The following is a 24,320-nucleotide window of genomic DNA, read 5'->3' as shown; positions in this document are numbered from 1 at the left end:
TGGCACACCTTATCTTCAATAGAGTTGTGTATAATGTTTAATAGTCTGTCTTGCTTGTGTCTTTCAGATTGCAGGTTTTCCTCAACACCTATGGCATTCAAACTCAGACCCCGCAGCAGGTGGAGCCCATTCAGATCTGGCCTCAGAAAGAGCTGGTGAAGGTATCCCTGTTCAATCAATCAAACTGACCACCAAACAAATCTTCCAGACGAATCAATTCCTGTGACAGTCGCTCCATTAGACCATTGGCCAGTTTATCAAGCAGTTTAGATAGACTGGCACATCACTCATGTCAGTCAGTGAATTATTTTTGCGTTCTCTTAAAGATTTACACCATAGTTTGAATCTCACCAGTGCACTATTGATTAAATTAGTTTGACAAAAGACTCTGAAAATAGACTTTAATGTTTTCTCAGATATATAAATGTTCTTTGTAAACATACTAGCAAAATATATATCCACAGTGACAATATATCAGTGTAATGCAGCATTCAGTTTTCTGACAAACCTGGTCTAAACTGTTCATCAAATTATTTGAATATTATCTTTTGCAAAACGTTTTTTTTGTGCTCGTAATGTTTGTTTCCAGCAGAGCACGGAGCAATATGTGCGAGAGTTTTTGCATGTTTGTTCTTCTGTCTGTGGGTGTGTGAGTGGGAGGTAAGGTTTTTATCACCGGAACGTGCAATTTACTGCAGTTTAAAAAGCTGTTTAAAATAAGATGTCCGACAGTATCTGCTTTCTTTGACTCTGTACTGTCTGCGGTCAGTTTCGTGTGTGTGTGTTTTCCAGTGTGCAGTAGAGGGAGTGATAGTTTGCTGAGTATGCCTCCGTAAGGATGTTCGGAGCTCCTTGGATGGAGCAGCCTACTTTAGATCAGCTGCAGAACCCTCGTCCCTGTCCCACTTGACAGATAATACACATTTGAATTCCTAGAATTATTTGCATAGCACTAGAACTGTAAATATCTTAATTTTGTTGATCAAGTTATTTTTGTATTTCTTCATAAAATTATTGATTTAATTATTATTTTCCAATACCATGCAAAAGTGTGTGGTCAGACATCATTACTCCAGTCCATATCATACTATCCACATGAAGCATGACTGTGGCATACATTCACAGCGCGTGTTCAGTCTGGCGCATTTTCAGTTCATGCTTTTGGAAGCTTAACTTCCATAAGAATTAATTTGAAAAGAAGAGAAGCACTATCATATATATATATATATATATACACACACATATATATATACTTTTTTGCAGTGCATGCAATTTGGGCCCTATGATGTATTTTTTCAATTTTTTATTTTTCATTTTTGGCTGTACTATCCCTTTAATATAACAGGCCCTTTTGATTTATTCCTCCAAATTTGACAAATTCGGTGACATTCCGCATTATACAGTAAATTCCACTTGTTTTTATGGATTCTGCAATTCAATATGTTTTCCGCATAGCGGAAATCATAGGGCTCTAATTTAATGCCATGGTATTTTGCTCCAATTTAGGACATTTTTACAGTCATAAATTGTAGATGGTCAAATTAAGACTTTGTAAGACCCACGGAAACCCTGGGAGAACTTCCCTTTATAATCATCGAAGCTACACTTGCTTGTTTACACTATCTTCACCTTATTGATTATATTGTGGATAATAATCTCTCATCTGCAATACATATTGGCTATTACTTTTACTACATGGTGAGTGGTGCAGCATGCAAATCTAAAATCTTTCTAAATTACTGTCTATGCCTTCACTTATGATATTTCTTCAGCCCTCATTACTGTATGCCACATTAAAGATTGAAAATGCTTTTATGGATCAGACTGCTTATGCTAACCTGATCAGCTGTCTTTAACGATATACTGTAAACTAATTTGAATAAATCTGATTTGCCATTGCATTCATGCAGAAATGTCTGTTATTGGTTAATATATTTATTTGCTGCAAAAACATTTTTACACAGTGGCTGGGTGTAGATCAAAATGGAAGGCTCTCAACACTTTCCACAATTCCTTAAATGATTAGTTCACTTCAAAATGAAAATTTCCTGATATTTGACTTGCCCCATCTCATCCAAGATGTTCACACTATAAAAAAAAAAAAATCAACCAGGTCTCCAATTGAAAATGTTCTAGTGACTGATCACATCTAAATTTTTCATTTGGCCGAATTTAATTTCTGTGAATTAAATTGCCTCAATTCACAGAATTTCAATTCGGCCAACTGAAAAATTTAGATGTGATCAGTCACTAGAAAATTTTCAATTGGAGACATTTTTTTATTTTTTACATGCATGTCTTTTTTTCTTCAGCCAAAAAAAATTACGTTTTTTGAGAAAAACATTTCCAGGATTCCTCAGCTAAGACCACGCAGAGCCTCTGCAGCCCTTCAAAGCGCTTTGAAACTGCACTGAATTGGACCTTCAACATTTTGGTTGCCATGGAAGGTGACCATGGCGGCATGATGGGGAGAAAATTCCTGGAATGTTTTCCTCGAAAAACATAATTTCTTTTCGACAGAAGAAAGAAAGACATGAACATCTTGGATGATTTGGGGGTTAGTAAATTGTCAGGGAATTTTCATTTTGAAGTGAACTAATCCTTTAATTGTTGCAGCTTTAATTGTTTTTAAATATTTTTTTGATCAGTTGTGCAGCCCTAATGTACTGCCATATCTGTTACAAATCCCTTTGCCTGATATTCTCGAAATAATCATGTAAAATGCAAGGCAGATAAGAGAGGAGTTCATAGGTTGACATGCTGTTTCTAATTCGAGCGGCAAGGCTGCAGAAAGCGATACGAGCGTGAACCTCTTTATTGTCAAATCCTGGGTATTAAATAGGTTTGTTTCAACATCAGCACACTGGCTTCACTGCCCTTCTTGATGTGCTACAGGCTTAACATGCGTGACATTTGCAGGTTTCGTGTCAGGCATGTTGAGCTCCTGATTAGAGGCAGGGCGCTCTCGATTCAGTTGTGTCTTCCCCTCATTGCTATTCTGCACACAAATTTTCCAAGGTACAGAGATCCGCAACAAGAGAAAAAGAGTTCTGGAGCATAAAGCTCTCTCAGAAATGTTCATTTTGACAACTGGATTTTGTCTAAATTAGCAGCTATTTTCCTGTTTCAGTTGGATATGAGCTGAATTCTCCTCAGCAAGGGTTTGTTGTTCTGTTTTTGTCTTTGTGTTGTGCAGTACACTTTTGTATTGGAGTTTTATTCTGAGAATGTCAGACCGCAGGAGGTCAGAGAGAAATAGAGCTCCATCTAATGTTGTAAAGATGCCGGCACACACTGATTTTTAACTCTGAACTGGAATATTATTACTGAGGCAAGCGTCGCTATACCCAGGGTGAGGGGTTAGTTATTAGACTTTTAGCTTGCTACGCTTCAGGAGAAGTGTACTATTACTTTTCTAAGCAAAAAGTCCTGTGATTTCTACTTGGCAGACAATAAAGTGACAGAAAAATCCCATAGGTTTAGATTGAAGTGCCAACCTGAGCAGTGACAAGGCCATAGATCTCCAAGTGGGTGGATCAGGTGGTGAAATAGGGTGGCAGGGAGGCAGGACTACAATTCCAAGTATTTTTCGTATCAATGAATCTTGCATATTTATTCTGTACTGTTTTGCGTTTTGCCCTGATATTGTATTTGTTGCCATTTTAAGTTGTGTGTCATGATGTGGAATGCAGCTCTGCCTTATATGTACCTAAATATATGTGCATCTACCTAAATATGTGGTTGATGAATGTCCCCGTAATAGTTATTTGTGTGTTAGATGTAAAAGTCACTGCACATTGATGCAAATGCCTCTTATGAATCTCCTTGCACTATTTTGTTCTGCAGAGATTTGTTACTGTGAGGCTAAAAGTGAAACTGAATCGCACAATTTGGAGCAATTACACCAATAAAAGTTTAGGGTTTGTTTGAAATAAATTCATACTTTTATTCAGCAAGGACACAATAAATTGATCAGAAATTACAAAAAATATACATTTTAAATAAATGCTGTTCTTTAAACCTTCTGTTTATTATTGAATCCCCCCCCCCCGCCCCCAAAAAAAAAAACTCAACACTTTTTATCCTTAAAGGGTTAGTTCACCCAAAAATGAAATTGATGTCATTGATGACTCACCCTAATGTCGTTCCACACCCGTAAAACCTCCGTTCATCTTCAGAACACAATTTAAGATATTTTATATTTAGTCAGAGAGCATATGCAAGTGTATGCACACTATCCTGTCCATGTCCAGAAAGCATCCAAAATACATTTTGGTCCAAAAATAACAAAAACTACGACTTTAATGTCTTCTCTTCCTGGTTTGTTTTCAATCCTCAAATAAAGATTCAAACGGTCATGAATCAGGGTATTGGTTTATGATTCAGATCGCGTGTCAAACTGCCAAACTGCTGAAATCACGTGACTTTGGCGATTGTGACATTGTGATTTTTGGACCAAAATGTATTTTTGATGCTTCAAGAGACTCTAATTAACTAACTGATGTCACATATGGACTACTTTGATGATGTTATTATTACCTTTCTGGACATGGACAGTATAGTGTGCATACATTTGCATATGGTCTCAGACTAAATATAAAATATCTTAAACTGTGTTTTCCGAAGATGAGGTCCTATGGGTGTGGAACGACATTAGGGTGAGTCATTAATGACATAAATTTCATTTTTGGGTGAATTAACCCTTTAAACATAAGCATGCATTTTTATTTAATAATAATACATGTTTCTTAAGTAAAATAAATGCAGCCTTAGTGACTGACCATAAGAAAAAAAAAAATACTATCCCCAAACCTTTGAATGGTAGCATATCTGTATGGAACGGTGCAAACAATAAAAGAGTGTGCATTTAAAGAAGGGGAAAACATTTTCAGACTTTATACAAAATGGGATGAGTCTTATTAGACTTGGGCACATTAGCATCATGGTGAGCTTTTGATAAGCACAGTTTTGCATAAATCTTGGCTGGAAAGTAAAAGGAACCAAGGAACCATGAACTATAAACTCTGTACCCATGAGTAAGGCACTTAACACCAGAGACTAATAAGTGTACTGTAAGTTGAGATAAAAGTATCAGCTAAATGATAAATTAGTCATTAGTGATACAGAAGAGAGCAGCTTTCTTGAGGTCAGGAGGAAGTGTTGTGAAAGTGTTATGCTCAAGTAATGACTTAATTGATCAGAGCTCTGTCTTGGCACTAATTATTGGCACTAAGACCTTGCGAAAAATATCACAGTTTTCACTGGACAAACTTAAAACTGCTAAGTAAACTGTCTTGTCTGGCTCATTCTGATCTGATTCTTTGTCACAATATCCCTCAGTTCCCTCAATTTCCCTCAGACAAGGTTTAAGCCCAGTCCTAGACTAAAATGCATTGTTTGTTTTACTGAAAGCAACTTGCACTGACATATCTTAAAGGGTTAGTTCACCCAAAAATGAAATTGATGTCATTAATGACTCACCCTAATGTTGTTCCACACCCGTAAAACCTCTGTTCATCCTCGGTACACAGTTTAAGATATTTTATATTTAGTCCCAGAGCATATGCAAGTGTATGCACACTATACTGTCCATGTCCAGAAAAGTAATAAAAACATCATCAAAGTAGTCCATATGTGACATCAGTTAGTTAATTAGAATCTCTTGAAGCATCGAAAATACATTTTGGTCCAAACATAACAAAAACTACGACTTTACTGTCTTCTCTTCCTGGTTTTATTTGAGGATTGAAAACAAGATTCAAATGGTTATGAATCAGGGTATTGGTTCATGATTCGGATCACCAATGTCTCGTGATTTCAGTAGTTTGGCAGTTTGACACGCGATCCAAATCATGAATCAATCCACCGATTCATGACCGTTTGAATCTTTATTTGAGGTTTGAAAACAAACGTGGAAGAGAAGACGAAATGCATTTTTGATGCCTCAAGAGATTCTAATTAACTAACTGATGTCACATATGGACTACTTTGATTATATTTCTATTACTTTTCTGGAAATGGACAGTATAGTTTGTATACACTTAGATACGCTCTCGGACTACCGTATTTTCCGGACTATAAGTCACACTTTTTTTCTTAGTTTGGCTGGTCCTGTGACTTATAGTCAGGTGCGACTTATATATCAAATTTAATTCATACTGTCTGACCAGATTAAACATAGCCACGTGAGGGCGCTCTATGCTGCTCCTGTAGCCTACCCCAGAAAAAAAAAAAACTGAAAACAGAAAAAAAAAACTCTTAACTGAAATATTAACCTTAAAGACAACAACTTAGGAAGACTGAACACAAACAAAATGCCCCCATAAAGAAAATCTTATTCTGCAAAATACAAACTGCATGTAGTAAAAATATGCAGCGGAGAATGATTCACACAGCGTTCGTCTCGCGCAGCTGAGCCTCTCCTAGCAGAGAGTTCAAGCGTCTGTGGACTCGTTCCATCCGTTCCATCTTGCTTACAGTCCGCAAGTAGCTTTCTTTTTTTTCTTCATTACAGTTAAAGTAACCTCTGCTCTTCACCAGTCCCTTACAAGTTTCTCACTCACTTCAAACTTTCTTTCTTCTGCTCGGTTATGCAGTGAGCGGGCACGAGCGAGCGCACGCGAGCGGGTGCTCACATGCATGCGCGGTTCCCGCTCTGCCCTAATGCAACTCATATTCCAGTGCAACTTATATATGTTTTTTTCCTCTTCATGACGCATTTTTTTGACTGATGCGACTTATACTCCGGAGCGACTTATAGTCCGGAAAATACGGAAACGTTAAATATAAAATATCTTAAACTGTGTTCTGAAGATGAACGGAGGTTTTACGGGTGTGGAACAACATTAGGGTCATTAGCGTGAGTCATTAATGACATACATTTAATTTGGGTGAACTAACCCTTTAACATATGTCAGTCCCTGTGTTTTGTCTCAAGATGGCACAATTAATGTTTTTTTTTTTCATGTTTATTTAAACTACTCAAATGTTCAAACAAAGGCCTAATCCTGGCTTAGCTCCAGGCCTATGTGTTATACCAAGTATGAGGAGATATTAATATCCACAGCAACAGGTGATCCCCATGTGATATAGCTTTATCTGATAATATTTTACTCAACACTCGCCATGCTGTAAAAAGTGCACAGCTCTCAACAATACCGGCTGTCTTCTCCGAGTGCCAGTCATACAAAAGCCTACACATATCCCATCATGATTGTTTTGTTGACCTTTTCTCCAGGGAAATAACCAGCCTTTCAAAATCAGCTACTGAACAAAATATGCATGTACTGAATTAAACCGCATGGTGCCTGTACTATAATAGCTGATAATACTTTTACACACATAATGGACACACAAAGCCATTCTAGTCTTTAATGTGTGTGTTTTTTTTCTTTTTTTTCTTCCAGGCATACCGCTTCCTTGCCATCAATAAGAAGCTTGGTTTGAGCGGGAGACCGGAGAGGCCTGTTGGCTGCATTGGCACTTGCAAGGTAAACAATGTTTTGTTTGCTGTCACAACCTCTCCTGACAGGAAATGCAAACATTCCCACATTTACTTCTGCTCCTGTTTATTACAGTTATTCATGGTTAATCCTTTTATTACCTCTAAGGCTCAGAGTAGCACACTGCCTGTGATAATTAAATATAAGTCTCCTTTAAATTAATAATTCAATGTCATGTACTCTGTCTTGTATCTTAAAGACACAGTTCATAGTGACACATTTTCTAATCTACAAAAAGTACAAAATACCCTTCTAAAACTCCATAAAAGTCATATGTAAGACATACACTATATTCTAAGCCATAAGGTGTCTAAGTGTGAGGAACAGGCTAAAATTGAAGGTGGTATTGACTGATAATCGTCCTCCAGTGAGCTGTTCTTTTCAGGAAACCAGATAAAATGGTTTACTTTTTGAACTGAACAATTCACGTATCTGACCGATTTGTTCACAAAGGAACTTTGTTGCAGCAGTTTGGAGTTCTTGAATTAACATATTACTAAGAAGTAAGATGAATGATTTTATAAAATTTGTATTGTTTTTCCTCACTAAGCCATCATATGGCTTTAGAAGACTTTGAAAGTAGCACTCAATTTATATACGGAGTACTTTTATGGGTCTTTTTTATGGTCATTTGTGAACCTTAACGGTCACCTTAACATTATAATAATAATAATAATAATAATAATAATAATAATAATAATTCATTACATTTATATAGCACTTTTCTAGACACCCAAAGCGCTTTACATATAGAAGGGGGGAATCTCCTCAGCCACAACCAATGTGCAGCATCCACCTGGATGATGCGACGGCAGCCATTTTGCACCAAAACGCCCACTGCACACCAGCTGATTGGTGGAGAGGAGACAGAGTGATTAAGCCAATCAGGATATGGGGATAATTAGGAGGCCATGATGGACAGAGGCCAATGGGCAAATTTGGGATTTTTAATGACCACAGAGAGTCGGGATCTTGGTTTAACGTCTCATCTGAAGGACAGTGCTCTTTGACAGTATAGTGTCCCCATCACTATACTGGGGCATTATTACCCACACAGACCAAAGGGTGAGCACCCCCTGCTGGCCTCACTAATACCTCTACCAGCAGCAACCTGGTTTTCCCATTTGGTCTCCCATCCAGGTACTGACCAGGCTCAGCCCTGCTTAGCTTCAGTGGGAAACCAGTCTTGGGCTACAGGGTGATATGGCTGCTGATAAACTGCACCTTATAACAATTCTTACAATTTTCACAAAAATAGTCAAATGGATTTGTATCGGCATGAGGGTAAATGATGACAGAAATTTTGTTTTCGGGTAAACTGCACCTTTAACTTCACACAAACCTAAATGATGCCAAGAGGTGTAGATGATTGATTATAAGTCTATTATTCTGTTCCAAGACTGCTGAGCCTCACTGCATACAGGCAGTTTAAGCATGATGACATTTGGGGAAGATAAAAATTGGAACTCAAAGAGTAATGTTCTTCTGTGTTTAATGGAAATGTATTAAGTTTAGTATGACAGTGGTGGGCAATATGCAGGACTTTAGTAGCTAACTCACTTCTCACATAAAAACAGAGAGAGTTCGAGGGATGTTCATGTGTCTGTCTGTTCAGAATGGATTGATATGCTGTCTGCGGTAAAGTATATGTCTAGATCTAACAATCATCCATATAGTTGCAGGTAACGCAATGGGTCATTTATCTCCCCCTCAGATTTATCGAATCCTTGGAAAGACTGTGGTCTGCTATCCAATTGTCTTTGATCTCAGCGACTTCTACTTGTCCCAGGATGTCATGCTTTTGATAGATGATATTAAGGTGAGAAATCACACCTCACTGGTTCCTCAGACGATGTAAGAATAGGGCTCATTTTGTGTTTCATACTTTGTCTATCTTTCTGTATAAAGAAAGAATCAAATTTAGGGCAGAAAATGTGCAATGGACAGAAACGTTCCCCATAAATCATCAGTGTCAGCCCTCAGAGTTACAGAGTGTTTCTCATGCTGTCTGCACCGTGCTTGTGTTAATGTGGTTGTATTTACATGCATTTTACAGAATGCCTTGCAGTTTATTAAGCAGTACTGGAAGATGCAGGGCCGGCCTCTCTTCCTGGTCCTTATCAGAGAGGATAACATTAAGTAAGGAGCTCTCCAATCAGTCAGAAGCTCGGTTTATTTATGAGAGCTTCAGTAATGCCATCTCTTTCCTGCTAGGGGGAGCCGATTCAACCCCATCCTGGACATGCTGGCATCTTTTAAGAAGGGAAACATTGGAGGAGTCAAAGTTCATGTGGACAGGCTTCAGGTGCTGCTCTTTAGAAGGAATTAGACTTCCAAAATAGACTTCCAAAACCAGAATTATTACCCCCACCTCTTACGAAGACTTTCAAGCATTTCAAACATTTACATATTAAAATGTGGTATAGTTTTGAAATTATTTAAATGATTAATACAAAAAGTGACCAGTTACCCATATTTCCTCCTCAGTCTCATAAAATTAAAAATCTCTTGATGATTAAGTTTAGGCGACTGAACACAAGCATTTACTACAACCAGTCCTGATGGTTTTAGGTAGAACTTACACTAACTTTCAAAAGTTTGGGGTTGTTAAGATGTTTTTAAATAGTCTCTTTATGTTCACCAAAGCTGCATTTATTTGATTAAAGAAAATGCATTACAACTGTAATAATAATAATAATAATAATAATAATAATAATAATAATAATAATAATAATAATAATAATAAGTTTATTTTTATAGCAAATAACTGTATTTTAATATATTTAAAAATGTAATGTATTCCTGTGATGACAGCTGAATTTGTGTCACAGTGTTACATGATCCTGTCATTAGAAATCATTCTAATATGCTGATTTAATGCTCAAAAACATTTCTTATTATAATACGTTTTGCTGCTTAATATGTTTGTGGAAACCATTATATTTTTCCAGGATTTTTAATAGAACAATGAAATATAAATATTTTGTAGTCTTTAGAACTCTTTCTCTTTTGATCAATTTAATACACCCTTGTTGAAAAAGTATTATTTCTTTCAGAAAATCCTTACTGACCACAAATTTATGTAGCCTACGTTTGAACCATTCAGTTGGTGTGACATCACCTCAAAAAGTCTACATTTATTTAAAATATTGAAAGTCATTTTAAAGGCTCATAGACCATTGACCACAATGTGAGCCATTACTTCCAAATGGAGAAGATTCTGAGTTGTGGTAAATGTTCCCAGAGTCGGTCAACCTGTTAAAAGAGCAACTGCACCTCATAAAGAAGTTTAAAAAGATATCAGAAAAGCATCACAGACAAAGAAGCAAGTCTTCCTATATCACGAGTAAAGCACATACAGCTTAAACTCTACAGTGAAATATAGTGGAGGCAGCGTGATTGTATAAATATGTTGTGTAGACTTGGGACCTGGATTACTTGTTATAAATGAAAGAAACCAATTCTGGTATAGGACAGCCAGTTTTTAAGTACAATGTTCAACCATCTGTGTGCGAGCTGAAGTTTAAAGTCACAATGTAACAGAAGTTGAGACTTTTCTGCTTTGTTGTGACGTATACCCGAGTGATACAGATTATTGAAAATGGGGGTAAAAAAGTAGGACGGGGACTTGGTTGTTGATTGGATGGATGCAGATCTGGATGGCAGCTTTCAGTCAATTTTTGAAAAAAAGTGTATTCTCTATGGTCTAATGTAACATTTTTTTGTGGAAACCGATAGACCCTGATATCAGGTGCTGTGGTGGAGCAATTGGATTTCCTGCGTGTCAATGAAGCCGAGTAAGAATTAACCTCCATTTACACCATTTATTTTCCTCTTCACCTTTATGTTCAATATGGTACAATTATTGAGGCAATGGAAATTAAAGTGTCTTTTCAGTCTCTGATGCTTACAGCATATTCATAATAAATCCATTTCCCTTTTCCATAATACATTCCTCTGTGTAGGATCCCAGAGTTTAAGAGCTTTGAGGAGCTGGAGTTGCCCAAGCACTCGAAGGTGAAGCGGCAAACTAGCACGCCGAACGCCTCTGACCTGGAGCAGCAGCCCGAGATCAACGTCGAGGAATGGTTCCATAAATCCACATTTGAGATTGTGCAGAAATTCAATGTGAGCCTAACTGTCCTGCCTCTGTGTGATGATGAGTTTTAATATAGGTGCTCTTATATGACTAATATTCTGTTATCAGGACTGTGACTGTCTGGCCAGTCAAGCCCAGCTGGCCAGTATTCTCCTCAAAAAAGAAGGCCCAGACTTCTTCGATAAAAACGGTATGTGGTTCAATCACTTAAATAGTAGATCATTAATGAGATGTTCATTATTAGCTCAGTGAAATTATTTCTCTACCTCTGAAATGTCAGATAACGTTTTAATGATTAAATGTGTATGGCCAGAGTATTTCGGCACTATTGAAATGGTGAGCTTTTTAAAGAGCCACAGGACACGTCTTACTGCATGACTGCTTTTAAAGCTCATCTGAATGAAATGTCCACAGCTGTAATCCATTTAGTGCCTTCATGGCTAAGCAAGTAGGTTGGCAATGCTTGCTCACACCCTTGTCGTGGTCTTAATTCCCGTAGCTACAGTTTATCTCGTAGCACAAGACTGTTCACACTCTTAAATGGACTTATTGAACAAGCGTGGAGCGATTAAATACATGCTCATATGTGATTTTATTTTGCAAGCCGGCATTTCCGCGTGTCTTTGGGCTTAAATGCTCCAGGGATGTTGTCTTACGTACTGCTTAAAATGCGTATTTTATGGCTAACGTGCCATTCTTAACCTTCTTTATGTCCAGAGAATCTCAGGGATGACTTGGAGAGAATCTACAGAAGGGCTGGGAGCAGGAAGCTTTGGTAAAGTTTTCCTCTTTTCACTGCTCTTACCGAAAGCTTTTAGAGTTTCACTTATTATCTCATTATAGCTGGGTAAAATGATCAACTCTTGATATATTTATAACTACTTTTGTTTTTACTTCTTCTGTGTATTTTTCTAATGATACATGTAACTGAACACACTATGCGCATATATATTTTTAAACACACAAACCTCATGTAGGCTGGCGGTGCGTAGTGCTGCAGCCGTTATCCAGAAGTTTGCTGGTTCTATAGCTCCTCATATAACCACTATGTTGGTCCACGGCAAGCAGGTAATTGGCCGGTGGGGTATACGACCTCTGCATGTGTGGTATAACTGTTGACTCTGTGCTGAAGGATGTGTTAACTCATGAGCACGCAGCACTCATCCTTTGTTATTGTTGTCTTTCTTTACATCCGCTCAGTCAAGCTGTTATGATCATGCACAGAGAAAAAAATCCTGCTCAGTACTTGTTTTTTTCTCTCTTTTATAATTGTTATTTTGCACCCATGTAATATGTTTTTTTTGGAGTAACACAATGTTTTATCTTAGCTGGAGTCTTACTGTAACAGTGTCTCATTTGCAATTTGCTTGTGAGCATAACTCCATTGTGTCTGTGGCAGTATAGCCTGTCCATAACACTTTTTTATTCATATATATATATATTTATATTAATTCCTTAAAGGAATCCATCAGTTAAACAAGAAATTGGTGAACATTAAAATAGGTTCTTGTAGGTCAAATTATGCTAAAGTTGTGTATTTAATTTCCAGTGAACGCACCTACTGTATACCCTGAATACATTGTAAGTTCCTTTGCATAAAAGTGCCTGGCAAATAAATGAAAAAATAAATGTAAATGTAAATTACAAAATTTTAGGAAGTGTAACTTCAGTCCAGAAGCAACAACAGCTTAGTTTAAATGCCCTGTGCCATTTTGTCACTTTGAGATGCCGAGCTCTCCTGATCGTTTTCATCCCAAAGGGCCCACTTTTAAATATTAATGATTTAAATGCTACAGGGGGTCAAAATCTTGGAATATAGCAGCATCTAATTTATTCAAATTAGTATCATGCTGCATTACAATTAGACTTCAAAAAAATCTGAAGTTCAAAGAAGTTTGGTGGGGTTTGCAAAGTTCTTGTATCAAGTCTTTTTGGTGATATTTGTTAAACGAAATACTGTTGAGCTCCTGTAACTATATTTGCCATTGCTTATGAGCCAGCAAGCCTTGTATACACTACCGGTAAAAAGTCTCTTATGCTCACCAGTGCTGTATTTTATATGACCAAAGAGACAGTAAAAACAGTAATATTGTGAAAATATTATTACATAAGAATAACTGTTATTTTATTTAATAGATTTATAGATAGAAAAGCTGAATTTTCAGCATCATTACTCCAGTCTTCAGTGTCACATGATCCTTCAGAAATAATTCTTATGTGCTGATTTGTTATTCAAGAAGCATTACTTTTTGAATGTAATATTTTTTAAAGGATCCTTTAATGAATAGGACATAACAGCATTTATTTGAAATAGAAATATTATGTAGCATTGTAAATGTCACTTAATGTATCCTTTCTGAACAAAATGTAAAATCTTTCAGACCCCAAACTTTTGAACAGTTTTGTATCATTTTTAGGAATAAACTATACTTTATAATAGAATGTAGTCCACACCAATTTATTTTTGGCTTTATTGAATATAAATAAAAGTATATCTTTGTTATGTTGTATTGTGTTGTGTTCACCAGGTCCGTTGTGCGCCTTGCTGCCAGTCTCTTAACTAAACTAGTGGACAGCCTTGCACCCAGCATTACTAGTGTTTTAGTGCATGGTAAGCAGGTAAGTGAAAAACAGGAACAGGGGCCTTATCAATAATTTGATAAGTAATGAACAAACAAGTCACAAATTGAATGAACTCAAACATTTTAATGTTCACTGATTATAGTTATATATAGAGAGTAGGTTAAAATAAAATGAGCTTTGAATGTTTTCTTTTCACATCAGTTGTATGCTGAAGTCATGATGGACTCCTCTTCCTATGACACAACAGAATAATAGCAAATTGCATCAGTCATCACTGGCAAGGCTAACCTGCTTTCCTTTGAAGCTTAACTACTCCTTTTGCAGCAAAAATTGCTTTTACCCAGAACGCCTGCAACCATCCCATTGTTCGTGCGTTACATTTACCATCAGTGTACATTTACCTTTTATTTGCTTTGTGTTGAGACAAACATTACGTGTGGTGTGGAGTGTTTGTTTAATGAACTGCCATAGTTTCCCAACATAGTCGTGCTTAGCCCCTGGTGGTTGTGAAATGATTCATCAGAGTAGCACACTAGCAGTGAATCTGCATATAAATTGCATCCTAGGGGCCTAATGTTGTGGGTAAGATAAATGGGTACGTTTTGGTTTGAAAATGGGTCATTCCTTGCATACAAGAGCAGTCTGAGCTGACCTGCATGTAGAAACATAGAGTCTCTCTCGCCTTATTTAATTTAAAGAAGCCAAGCCCTTCTCTATGTGCTACCTACTTAATGTGTATTTGGGTAAATTTCCATAGCAGAACAATATTGATGTCTGCTGGGAACTACTAAGAAGATTAAACAGCATATAATACAAAGCAAGCCACCACATGCTTAGAGCAGATACAAAAAATAAAATGATTGCATGTAACAAAATCTAAAGTGGCATCTGCTAACAAACCATACTAGATGTTTCCCAAATATAAAGTCACTTCTCTGAGGCATTTCTGCAGTTGCAGCTGATCTCATGATGATTTTTTTCTTCTTAAATTTAATAACCACAAAGTACCAAAATAGATTTTTACCCAAATAAATATTTTAAAAGCCAACTGTTTTTGTGAGATTTCTGCCATCATTAGATATCTAATACAGTGGTATTCATATATCAGAGATCCCCAAGCCAAGGCCCACAGGCCAAAGGTGGCACCTGACAACCTTTGATTTGGCCTGCCATGCGATCATAAGGAAAAATAGGAAAAAAACAATAGGTTATTGTTCAGATCCCGGTTCTCTGAAGCATTGAGTGGGTTACGACAGTTCTATTTCATCATCTTGCGAGATCCATCTATGGGAGATATGGACAGCTCCCCGATTGCCCAATAAACTCACAGCAAGGCCCTGAAAGCCAGAGGTCACCTGGGAAGACATAGTCACATAGCCTGCCAGTGACAGGGAGCCCAGGCTTGAAGAGGAAAAGTGAGCCTAACATATTGCAATGTAGAGACCACACCAGGACAGAATGAGCTACTAGGGTCCTGGTGACATCAAGCCAGTAGCATCTGACAAGCATATGGGGAAAGACAAGTGTCCTGCAAGGAACCCCCTTAAACAGAGCCCAAGAGGCAGTCCTGCCCCTAGTGGAGTGTGCTCTGAGCCCACCTGGAGCCCCCCTGCACTCCACCTTAGATTCATATGCCAAAGATATAGCTTCCACAAGCCAATTAGGCTTTGCTTGGAAATAGGTTTCCATGTGTGTGGGGGAGCCCAAGAGATCAAAAGCTGGTTGCTCCTCCTGAAAGAGCTGGTCCTGTCCAAGTAAACTGGCAAAGCACACACAGCGCTCAACCTTTGATCTTCCGTGGAGGAGAAAGGAGGTGGGTGAAAGGCAGAAAGCTCAATAACTTCCCATGTGAATGCTGGGAAGTATTTTGGCATAAAGGCTGGGCTGGGCCTGAGAAAAAATTATCTCCGCTAAGAGAATTTAGTGCACAAAAAATAAACAGAGTGCACGCAGAGCAGAGCTGTCTTGAAAGACGCTTAAGGGAAACATTTCCCAGCTGTAGGACTGTATAAGAAGCCTCCAGCACCATGTACCATGTGCCACAGTGCACCTTCTCCTACCACAGAGAGAGCCATAAAACGGCCACTAGCTTGAACAGCTTGATAGGCATTACGGAGAACGAGGTCATTTACAGTGGCAATCTCCTTCCAGAGAACGGGCGTCCTTTTCAACAGTTGCTCTCCAACACTCTTAAAAATGTTGGGTTAAAACAACCCAAGTTGGGTTGAAAATGGACAAATACACCGCTCTACAGTCATTTGAAAGTGATTGCTGTACCAGCTTTGGCCACAATCTTATATACACTTCCTTTAATCTTTTCAGAAAAATGAAATGTACTTTATAATATGGCTATGGGTGCACACACTGTACCAAGGAAAATGAATAGCCCCTGCTATAAAGTGATCAATGTTCAAATAATGTTGGGAAAGAGAGTGACCAAAACAAGAGTAAAAAATAAAGAAAGAAGAAACAAATCATCTACTGACAGAAATGACTTTGAGGACCTTGATAGGAATGTAGTGGAGTAAAAAGTACAGTATTTGTTTTTCTAATGTAGTGAAGTTAAATTATGTTTCCAGAAGTACAGATACTCAAAAAGTGTACTTAAATACTCAAGTAAATTAACTTAGTTACTGTCCACCTCTGAGGGGAATAGGCCTGTGAGGGGCGAGTGGCCCACCTTGAGAAGGGTTAAGGTACCTGGCGATAGAGGGCCTATAAGATATGCATGTATGAATTAGGGGTGTAACAATACATCTATCGAATGCATCTTATACAATGAATCGTTGGAACACATAAAAAATTGATACCTGTAGGCTATTTATATACTTAAGAGGCATATTTGTTTGAACACTCCACATTTTCACACAATGTCAGTCTATGCATTATTGCCAACATGTGCATTATTTTTATATATATATATATATATATATATATATATATATATATATATATATATATATATATATATATATATATATATATATATATATATATATATATATATATATGATGCCGGTCTTTATTAAACACATTTACATACAATTCACATCCTACAGATTCATACAAAAAAATCCACCTGGTAAAATAAAAAATAAACCTTATGATATTTGGTAAAAGGTTATGGTTGGATTTATACATTTAAAAAGTAAATAATACTGATTTTAGTCATTGCAGTACATTTAAATCCCTTTAAAAGAAACAGAAATGACTAAAATACTTTTTTCTAAGAAATCATCCATTGTGATGCAGACTGATGGCAGATCTGATTTACCAGGTGACTCTCGGACTGTTTGGGCATGAGGAGATTGTGATCTCTAACCCACTGTCTCCGGGGGTCATTAAGGACATCATATACAGCAAGTGCAGCCCCCACGGCGAGCGAGAGGCCGTGCTGCAGCAAGAGCTCGTCATCCACATTGGCTGGATCATCTCCAACACCCCAGAGCTGTTCAGTGGCATGCTGAAGATCCGTGTGGGGTATGCTATCTCCTCTCTTTTGAGATAATGAGCTTCACAGCATGAGCCTAAATAATAGAAATAACATGTTCACACCATTAAATAATAAGTATATTGCATTAGGTTTTGCACATTATTTACATGGGTTACCTTAACAAACTTTCTTGTCATGCCCATGTTTCAACCAGGTGGATTGTTCAAGCCATGAAACATGAGTTGAAGATTCGCGCTGGGGATATGCCACCTCAGGACATCTACCAGATGTCCCCTAGTGATGTCAAACAGCTCCTGCTGGATGTCCTCCAGCCTCAGCAGACTGACAGGTGCAGGATGCCACCATCTGTGTGTTACTTCACATCTGTGAGATACCTGCCAAACGTGAATTATTTGCTGTGTCCAATCGCAACAGTAGTATACAGTTCATCATCATTCATATTCTCCTAGTTTTTAATTGGGCAACTGAGGATAATTATCAAGTAAGAGAACCTTATATTCTGATTGTGTACACTATCAGCCTAAACTTGGGATCACTAAGATTATAATTTTTTTTAAATAACAACACTTTCTTTCTGCAAGTACGCATTAAATTGATCTTATTAGACTTCTATCGTCTTATTAGAAGACTTTTACATTGTTGCAAAAGATTTCTATTTCAGATCAGTTCTGTTCTTTATATTCATAGGTTCTTCATATTCAAGAATGTGTTCTTTATATTTAAGAATACTGACAAAAAAATTTACATCCAGGGCATGGAGCGCCCGCTCCACCACATACCAAAGATGCTCTATTGGGTTGAGATCTGGTGACTGGGGGCCATTTTAGTACAGTGAACTCATTGTCATGTTCAAGAAACCAATTTGAAATTATTTGAGCTTTGTGACATGGTGCATTATCCGGCTGGAAGTAGCCATCAGAGAATGGGTACATGGTGGTCATAAAGGGATGGACATGGTCAAAAACAATGCTCAGGTAGGTCGTGGCATTCAAACTATGCCCAATTGGCAATTGTTTGGAAAACATTCCCAACACCATTACAACACCACCACCAGCCTGCACAGTGGTAACAAGGCATGATGGATCCATGCTCTCATTCTGTTTACGCCAAATTCTGACTCTACCATCTGAATGTCTCAACAGAAATCAAGACTCTTCAGACCAGGCAAATTGTAGCCTATTTTTAGTATTGATCAGTGGTACCCGGTGGGGTCTTCTGCTGTTGTAGCCCATCCGCCTTAAGGTTGTGCGTGTTGTGGCTTCACAAATACTTTGCTGCATACCTCGGTTGTAACGAGTGGTTATTTCAGTCAAAGTTGCTCTTCTATCAGCTTGAATCAGTCGTCCCATTCTCCTCTGACCTCTAGCATCAACAAGGCATTTTCACCCACAGGACTGCTGCATACTGGATGTTTTTCCCTTTTCACACCATTCTTTGTAAACCCTAGAAATGGTTGTGCGTGAAAATCCCAGTAACTGAGCAGATTGTGAAATATTCAGACCGGCCCGTCTGGCACTAACAACCATGCCACGCTCAAAATTGCTTAAATTACCTCTCTTTCCCATTCTGACATTCAGTTTGGAGTTCAGGAGATTGTCTTGACCAGGACCACACCCCTAAATGCATTGAAGCAACTGCCTTGTCATTGGTTGATAATTCCATAGATAATTCTATTAATAAGAAATTGGTCAGATGTTCCTAATAATGTGCACATAGTGTGTGTGTGTTTGTATTTATATATATATATATATATATATATATATATATATATATATATATATATATATATATATATATATATATATATATATATATATATATATATATATATATATATATATATATATATATATATATATATATATATATATATATTTCACTGCAAAAACGGATCATTTATGTATTATCTTTTAAATGAACCCAGCTGCATAATTAGTACTCAGGGATTTGTCCATTTTAATAGTTTGAAGGATTCATTTTGGTCATTTTATACTTCTATAGATCGTGGCTAAATAGACGTCAGATAAATGGCTCCCTTAACCGCACCCCTCTCGGCTTCTATGACCGTATTTGGCAAATCCTGGAGAGAACAAGTAATGGTATCATGGTTGGAGGAAAACATCTCCCTCAGGTAACTCCCCTAAAACCTTTGACCATTTTATAATATAGTATTGCAGAGGAACTAGTTCTGGAGAACTATATCTCTGTATCACATCATTTAAGGGTTGTTTTAAATGTGTTCAGAATATCTGAATTTTGAAATAACCCCATCCATTTTTCACTCTTTTGCAGCAACCTACTCTGTCAGATATGACCATGTATGAAATGAATTTTTCTCTGTTGGTGGAGGACACATTAAAGAACATCGTTTTGGCTGAGTACAGGCAGATAATTGTGGAGGTTAGGCACAATTTGTCCCTGCTGCAGCCTTAACTTATTTTGAATTTGTAATCTAAAGTATCATTGCCTTATCTTCTGCTTGACTCTGTGTTTGTGTCTTTGATGACCGGAATGCAGCTGTTGATGGTGGTATCAATTTTGCTGGAAAGAAACCCAGAGCTGGAGTTTCAGGAGCGGGTGGATTTGGACCAGTTGGTTAAGGATGCATTTGCTGAATTTCAGAAAGACCGCAGCAGACTGGAGGGCTCTGAGAAACAGGTGAGGGCAGATTTAACATGTGAAAGTTAAAGAAGTCTTTTAGGCTGCATTTATTTGATGAAAAATAGTTAATGGTGTCATGAACTGGTTTTTATATTTTTTATACTGTTGTCTAAGGTCAACTAGTGACGTTCGTGTGGTTTTTACATTCGAAAACATCATAATGAATAAGTAATATGCAATTTTTCTACACTGGTTTTGAGGCTCTCTCCTGCACGCTTTGTTTTGATGGGTACAAGGAAGTTTTCGGCTCTAAAACAGGATAGTCTTATATTACCATGACCTTTTATATATCAAAAGGAAAGTTGATTTCTTAATTCATCATCTCTTTAAATTAATGATATTACAAATTTTTATTGCAAAATATTACAATATTACAAATGAGCAGTTTTCTATTTTAATGTTTTTAAATGTACTTTATTCCTTTGGTGGCAAAGCTGGACGTTCAGTCTTCGTTGTCATGTGATCCTTCAGAAATTATTCTAATATGCTGATTTGCTGCTCAAATATTTCTTCTTATTTGCAATGTTGAAAACAGTGCTGCTGAATATTCTTGTGGAAACCACAATGTAATTTTTCAGGATTCTTTTATTAATAGGAATAGAAATCTTCTGTAAGATTATAAATGTCTTTACTGTCACTTTTGATAAATTTAATGCACTCTTGCTGAATAAAAGTGTACTTTTTTCTCTCTCGAAAACCCCAATGTTTTTAACTTTATAATAAAACAAAAAAATCTATATTGACTAAATACCCTTTTTATAATGTCTGTTCGGTGCTTTCATCTGCCACAGTTATGTAGTTGTCTTTGAATTATCTTTATTTGGTGCCTCTCTGTAAAAATTCATAAATGTAATTAATTAATTAGCATATCTTGTAATGAATAGATTGAGAGCTCTAATATTTAATGTATATTAAAGCACGGCAAGCCAGTATGAATTTGAACAGCACATACACTTGGATTAGCATTTTTGGTGATGTTACTAAAATAAATGTAATTCACAGGATAACATGGAGGCCTTCTACAACACACCAGCCCTGGGGAAACGAGGCACGTCCAGTTACCTGACCAAGGCAGTAATGATCCAGCTGCTGCAGGGAGACGTGAAGCCCAGTAATGATGACCCGTGTTCAGTCAGCTAAAGCACCACACACACCTGTCAGCCTATCCAGACTGCCATACACACACAGTCTCCACAACATAGGACTGTTTTTGTTTGGTTTTTGTCTGACTTTATGGTTTTTTTAATAAATAATTTTTAGAACACTGAAAGTTATGGCCACATTTGCATCCATTTGAAAACCCCAGTTTTTGTTGTTATCTCCAAAGCTAATTGTATAAGAACCATCTAGAACACAACTTGGCTTTGTCTAGACAGAGAATCACATGCCTCATTGCAAATTATTAATTTAGGATCAAAATACCCTAACATTGTACACTTATTTACTGAAGTAATTGCATGTCATTATTTCAGGATGTGTTTGAATATAGTGATGTAGATGTTGGTTGACGGTAGAAGCTGTTTTGCAACTGTTTTTATTTTGAAATAATGCAGTATATTTTGAAATAATATAGTATACAAATTTATTTTGACTTATAAGCTTTGTTTTTCATTTTGAACCTGTTGTCCGTGTACTTCAGACTGCTGCTTGATGTGTCATAGCACTTGCTTTTATGTGGTTAAAGCTAATATAAAGAATGTTTGATTGTGCTGGTTTCCTCCATATGAGAAAAGTATTTTCAGTCCTTTGCTACTGAAGAAAATAAAGATATATATTAAAAAAATAAACTTAATTGCAATTTTCTGTCCTTTACTCTCTGTCAACTGCATTGAAAACCTCAAACCTTTGACAGAAACATAAAACATGCTTGTGTCACAGTTATTATGGTACATAAGAAAAGCTCAGCAGAAATCTGTTTTATCCGAATGAGTGGGTGTTTGGACCAAGACCCTTGTTTATCATGCTGGCCGCTCCCATCAGCTTCCACTTAGTGTATGTCAGAGTAATCAGAGGTCTCAGCAGTTCTCCTGAGAAATGAGTCCCAAATGTGCAATATATTGAACACGGAGACCATACAGAGAGACTAAAGTATCTGTATCTGCCCCTTAGGCCAAATACAAGCTTTGAATGGATGGAAAAAAGATTACGCACTGGAGTTTGGGGCTGAACAAAGCTAAATTACAAGTTATTAAGCCAAAATCTATCATATACGGCTGCGGGTGGATTTACCAGGTCATTTAAAAACTGTCTCAATCTATTTGAAGGTTGACATTTTTGAAAAATGTTATACACTTCCTTTAGTCTTACTGCATTTTTATGTTATTATTCCATGCACCATTACACCCAATGGTACCTGTCCGAATAAATGTACACTTCAGCCTGGCTATTTCATAAATCAAGCCATCCTCTTGAGAAAAGCAATAAAAGTGTTTTAAAACCCCTCATAAAATTTAACAAGCCCCTTAAAGTCACAGTGTGTGTTTAGCTGAAGTGCTTATTGGGCGGTCTGACGGTCTGTCTTTATTGTTCTTCTTAGTCTGTATGAGGGTCACCTTTAGGTAGGTGACATGAGTGAAAAGGACATAGTATAATGCTTAATCTTTGCATCACATTGACAGCCCATGTGCAAGCACTACATGCTCTTAAAGGCCCACTGAAGTACCTTGAAATGTGCAGAATTATTCAATGTGTTGACGTAATTTTCCCTGAAATAGGAAGATAGGGTGGGACGTATAAAACAGCTCATCCCCATTTTTTAAAACTGCCAATAGTGTATTGTTTATATCACAACTTGTCTAAAGCCTTTCAGCTCGGTAAAGCAGCAGTTTCCTCCTAATCTCTAACCATTTCTCATCATAATCTCCTCCATATTGCTTTGAAATATAGTGTTCTGTGCAGAATTTAAATGGGTCCGATACGTTTTGAACCAGACTTCATTTGCCTCAACTGAAACCATCTTTACATTGTCTAAATCGTTCCCTATCCCATATATTGTGCCATTGACCATGTAGAGAATAGTAAATGTGTGTACAATATAGAAAAGTGATTTCAGCCGCAGCTTCAATGTCTATTTAGGGGGCGGGACACTACAGATTCTAGAGAGTGTTTGATTGGACAGAAAATCTGATGAGAAGCATGATGTCATCAAAATTTCTGATCCATATTGGCGGAAATGAGACTTTTTGCTATTGTTTTGGAGCACACTAGCTTATAGATAACAGTAAGAAGAAACAAAAACAAAAAATTTTCAGGGGGACTGTGACATCGTACACATGGAGACGCATTTTTTTTGTATCGGCATTCCTAACCCCACATCTTGCGCAAGTCTTCTCCAATTTTAGTGTATCTCTGTGGAAGAATTACAGCACCACATACTGGTCTGGCATGTACATAGTTTTGAGTTGGTTTTGTGTGTACACAGATATTTCCTGTAGACTAGTAAAATAAACTGATAGGAAAAGCTCTGGGATCATGTGGATCCGATGTGGCCTAGCTGATGGAAACACACATGAGTTATTAACAGTTGTGGTGCTTAATATTTTTGTGGAAAAAAGTGATAATTTCTTTTGCATTCTTTAATTAATAGAAAGAACAACAAAATGTAGTCACTTAATTAAAGGGATAGTTTACCTAATAATGAAAATTCGGTCATTTACGCACCCTCAAGTTGTTCCAAAACCGTATGGTTTATTCCAAACCCGTATTGTCCCCACCGCTTCATGAATGACTACTGTAACTTTTACCTGTGAAGCAATGAATCTTCATTATGAAAAGCGAATCTATACATGCCTCTTATTTCCTTTTAACTAAAAATCAATTTTACATTTGCGGTGGTAAACACTTGTATTACAAATGCACAGCTATGCAGTTTAAGCCATGCCACCCAGTCTGAATCCAGCTGTAGTCCCAAACCCTTCTCAAGTATTTTTTCTATCCTCAGGAATCTTTATATGGGTTCTAGAGAGCTCTGGCAAAAGGAAAGGGGAGGCATTGCATAGAACTAGGAAGGATTTCCAAGTAA

At 37.2% G+C, this 24,320-nt stretch overlaps 1 protein-coding gene, 1 long non-coding RNA gene and 1 pseudogene across 4 annotated transcripts in view; 1 reads left to right on the top strand and 2 right to left on the bottom strand.

Annotated features, from left to right (window-relative positions):
• The window catches only part of phkb (phosphorylase kinase, beta), a 102,813-nt gene extending 80,727 nt beyond the window's left edge, over nt 1-22,086 (top strand). For 2 of the 3 annotated variants that reach the window (XM_067438031.1, XM_067438050.1), the window contains 16 exons: nt 68-161; nt 7,407-7,490; nt 9,217-9,321; nt 9,559-9,641; nt 9,717-9,807; nt 11,241-11,299; nt 11,468-11,630; nt 11,710-11,791; nt 12,319-12,376; nt 14,130-14,220; nt 17,462-17,664; nt 17,832-17,966; nt 19,640-19,769; nt 19,931-20,038; nt 20,156-20,296; nt 21,302-22,086. In XM_067438031.1, the coding sequence (XP_067294132.1) occupies nt 68-161; nt 7,407-7,490; nt 9,217-9,321; nt 9,559-9,641; nt 9,717-9,807; nt 11,241-11,299; nt 11,468-11,630; nt 11,710-11,791; nt 12,319-12,376; nt 14,130-14,220; nt 17,462-17,664; nt 17,832-17,966; nt 19,640-19,769; nt 19,931-20,038; nt 20,156-20,296; nt 21,302-21,439 (1,765 nt within the window). In that variant the 3' untranslated portion in view covers nt 21,440-22,086. Of the gene's footprint in view, nt 1-67; nt 162-7,406; nt 7,491-9,216; nt 9,322-9,558; nt 9,642-9,716; nt 9,808-11,240; nt 11,300-11,467; nt 11,631-11,709; nt 11,792-12,318; nt 12,377-12,578; nt 12,670-14,129; nt 14,221-17,461; nt 17,665-17,831; nt 17,967-19,639; nt 19,770-19,930; nt 20,039-20,155; nt 20,297-21,301 lie in introns of all 3 variants that reach the window. The other variant, XM_067438040.1, reaches the window with a different exon arrangement.
• On the bottom strand, nt 8,601-8,717 carry LOC137089106 (5S ribosomal RNA; annotated as a pseudogene).
• Nucleotides 17,628-24,044, bottom strand: LOC137070693 (uncharacterized). Its single transcript, XR_010904309.1, has 3 exons — nt 23,960-24,044; nt 17,794-18,012; nt 17,628-17,711 (listed from the first exon to the last, which is right to left on the bottom strand). It is a non-coding gene; the product is annotated as an uncharacterized lncRNA (long non-coding RNA).
• Between the last annotated feature and the right edge of the window lie 276 nt (nt 24,045-24,320).

This window comes from Pseudorasbora parva, chromosome 1, assembly GCF_024679245.1.
Source record: "Pseudorasbora parva isolate DD20220531a chromosome 1, ASM2467924v1, whole genome shotgun sequence".
In the NCBI taxonomy this organism is placed as follows: Eukaryota; Metazoa; Chordata; class Actinopteri; order Cypriniformes; family Gobionidae; genus Pseudorasbora; species Pseudorasbora parva.
This window is presented reverse-complemented; position numbering and strand designations above follow the sequence as displayed.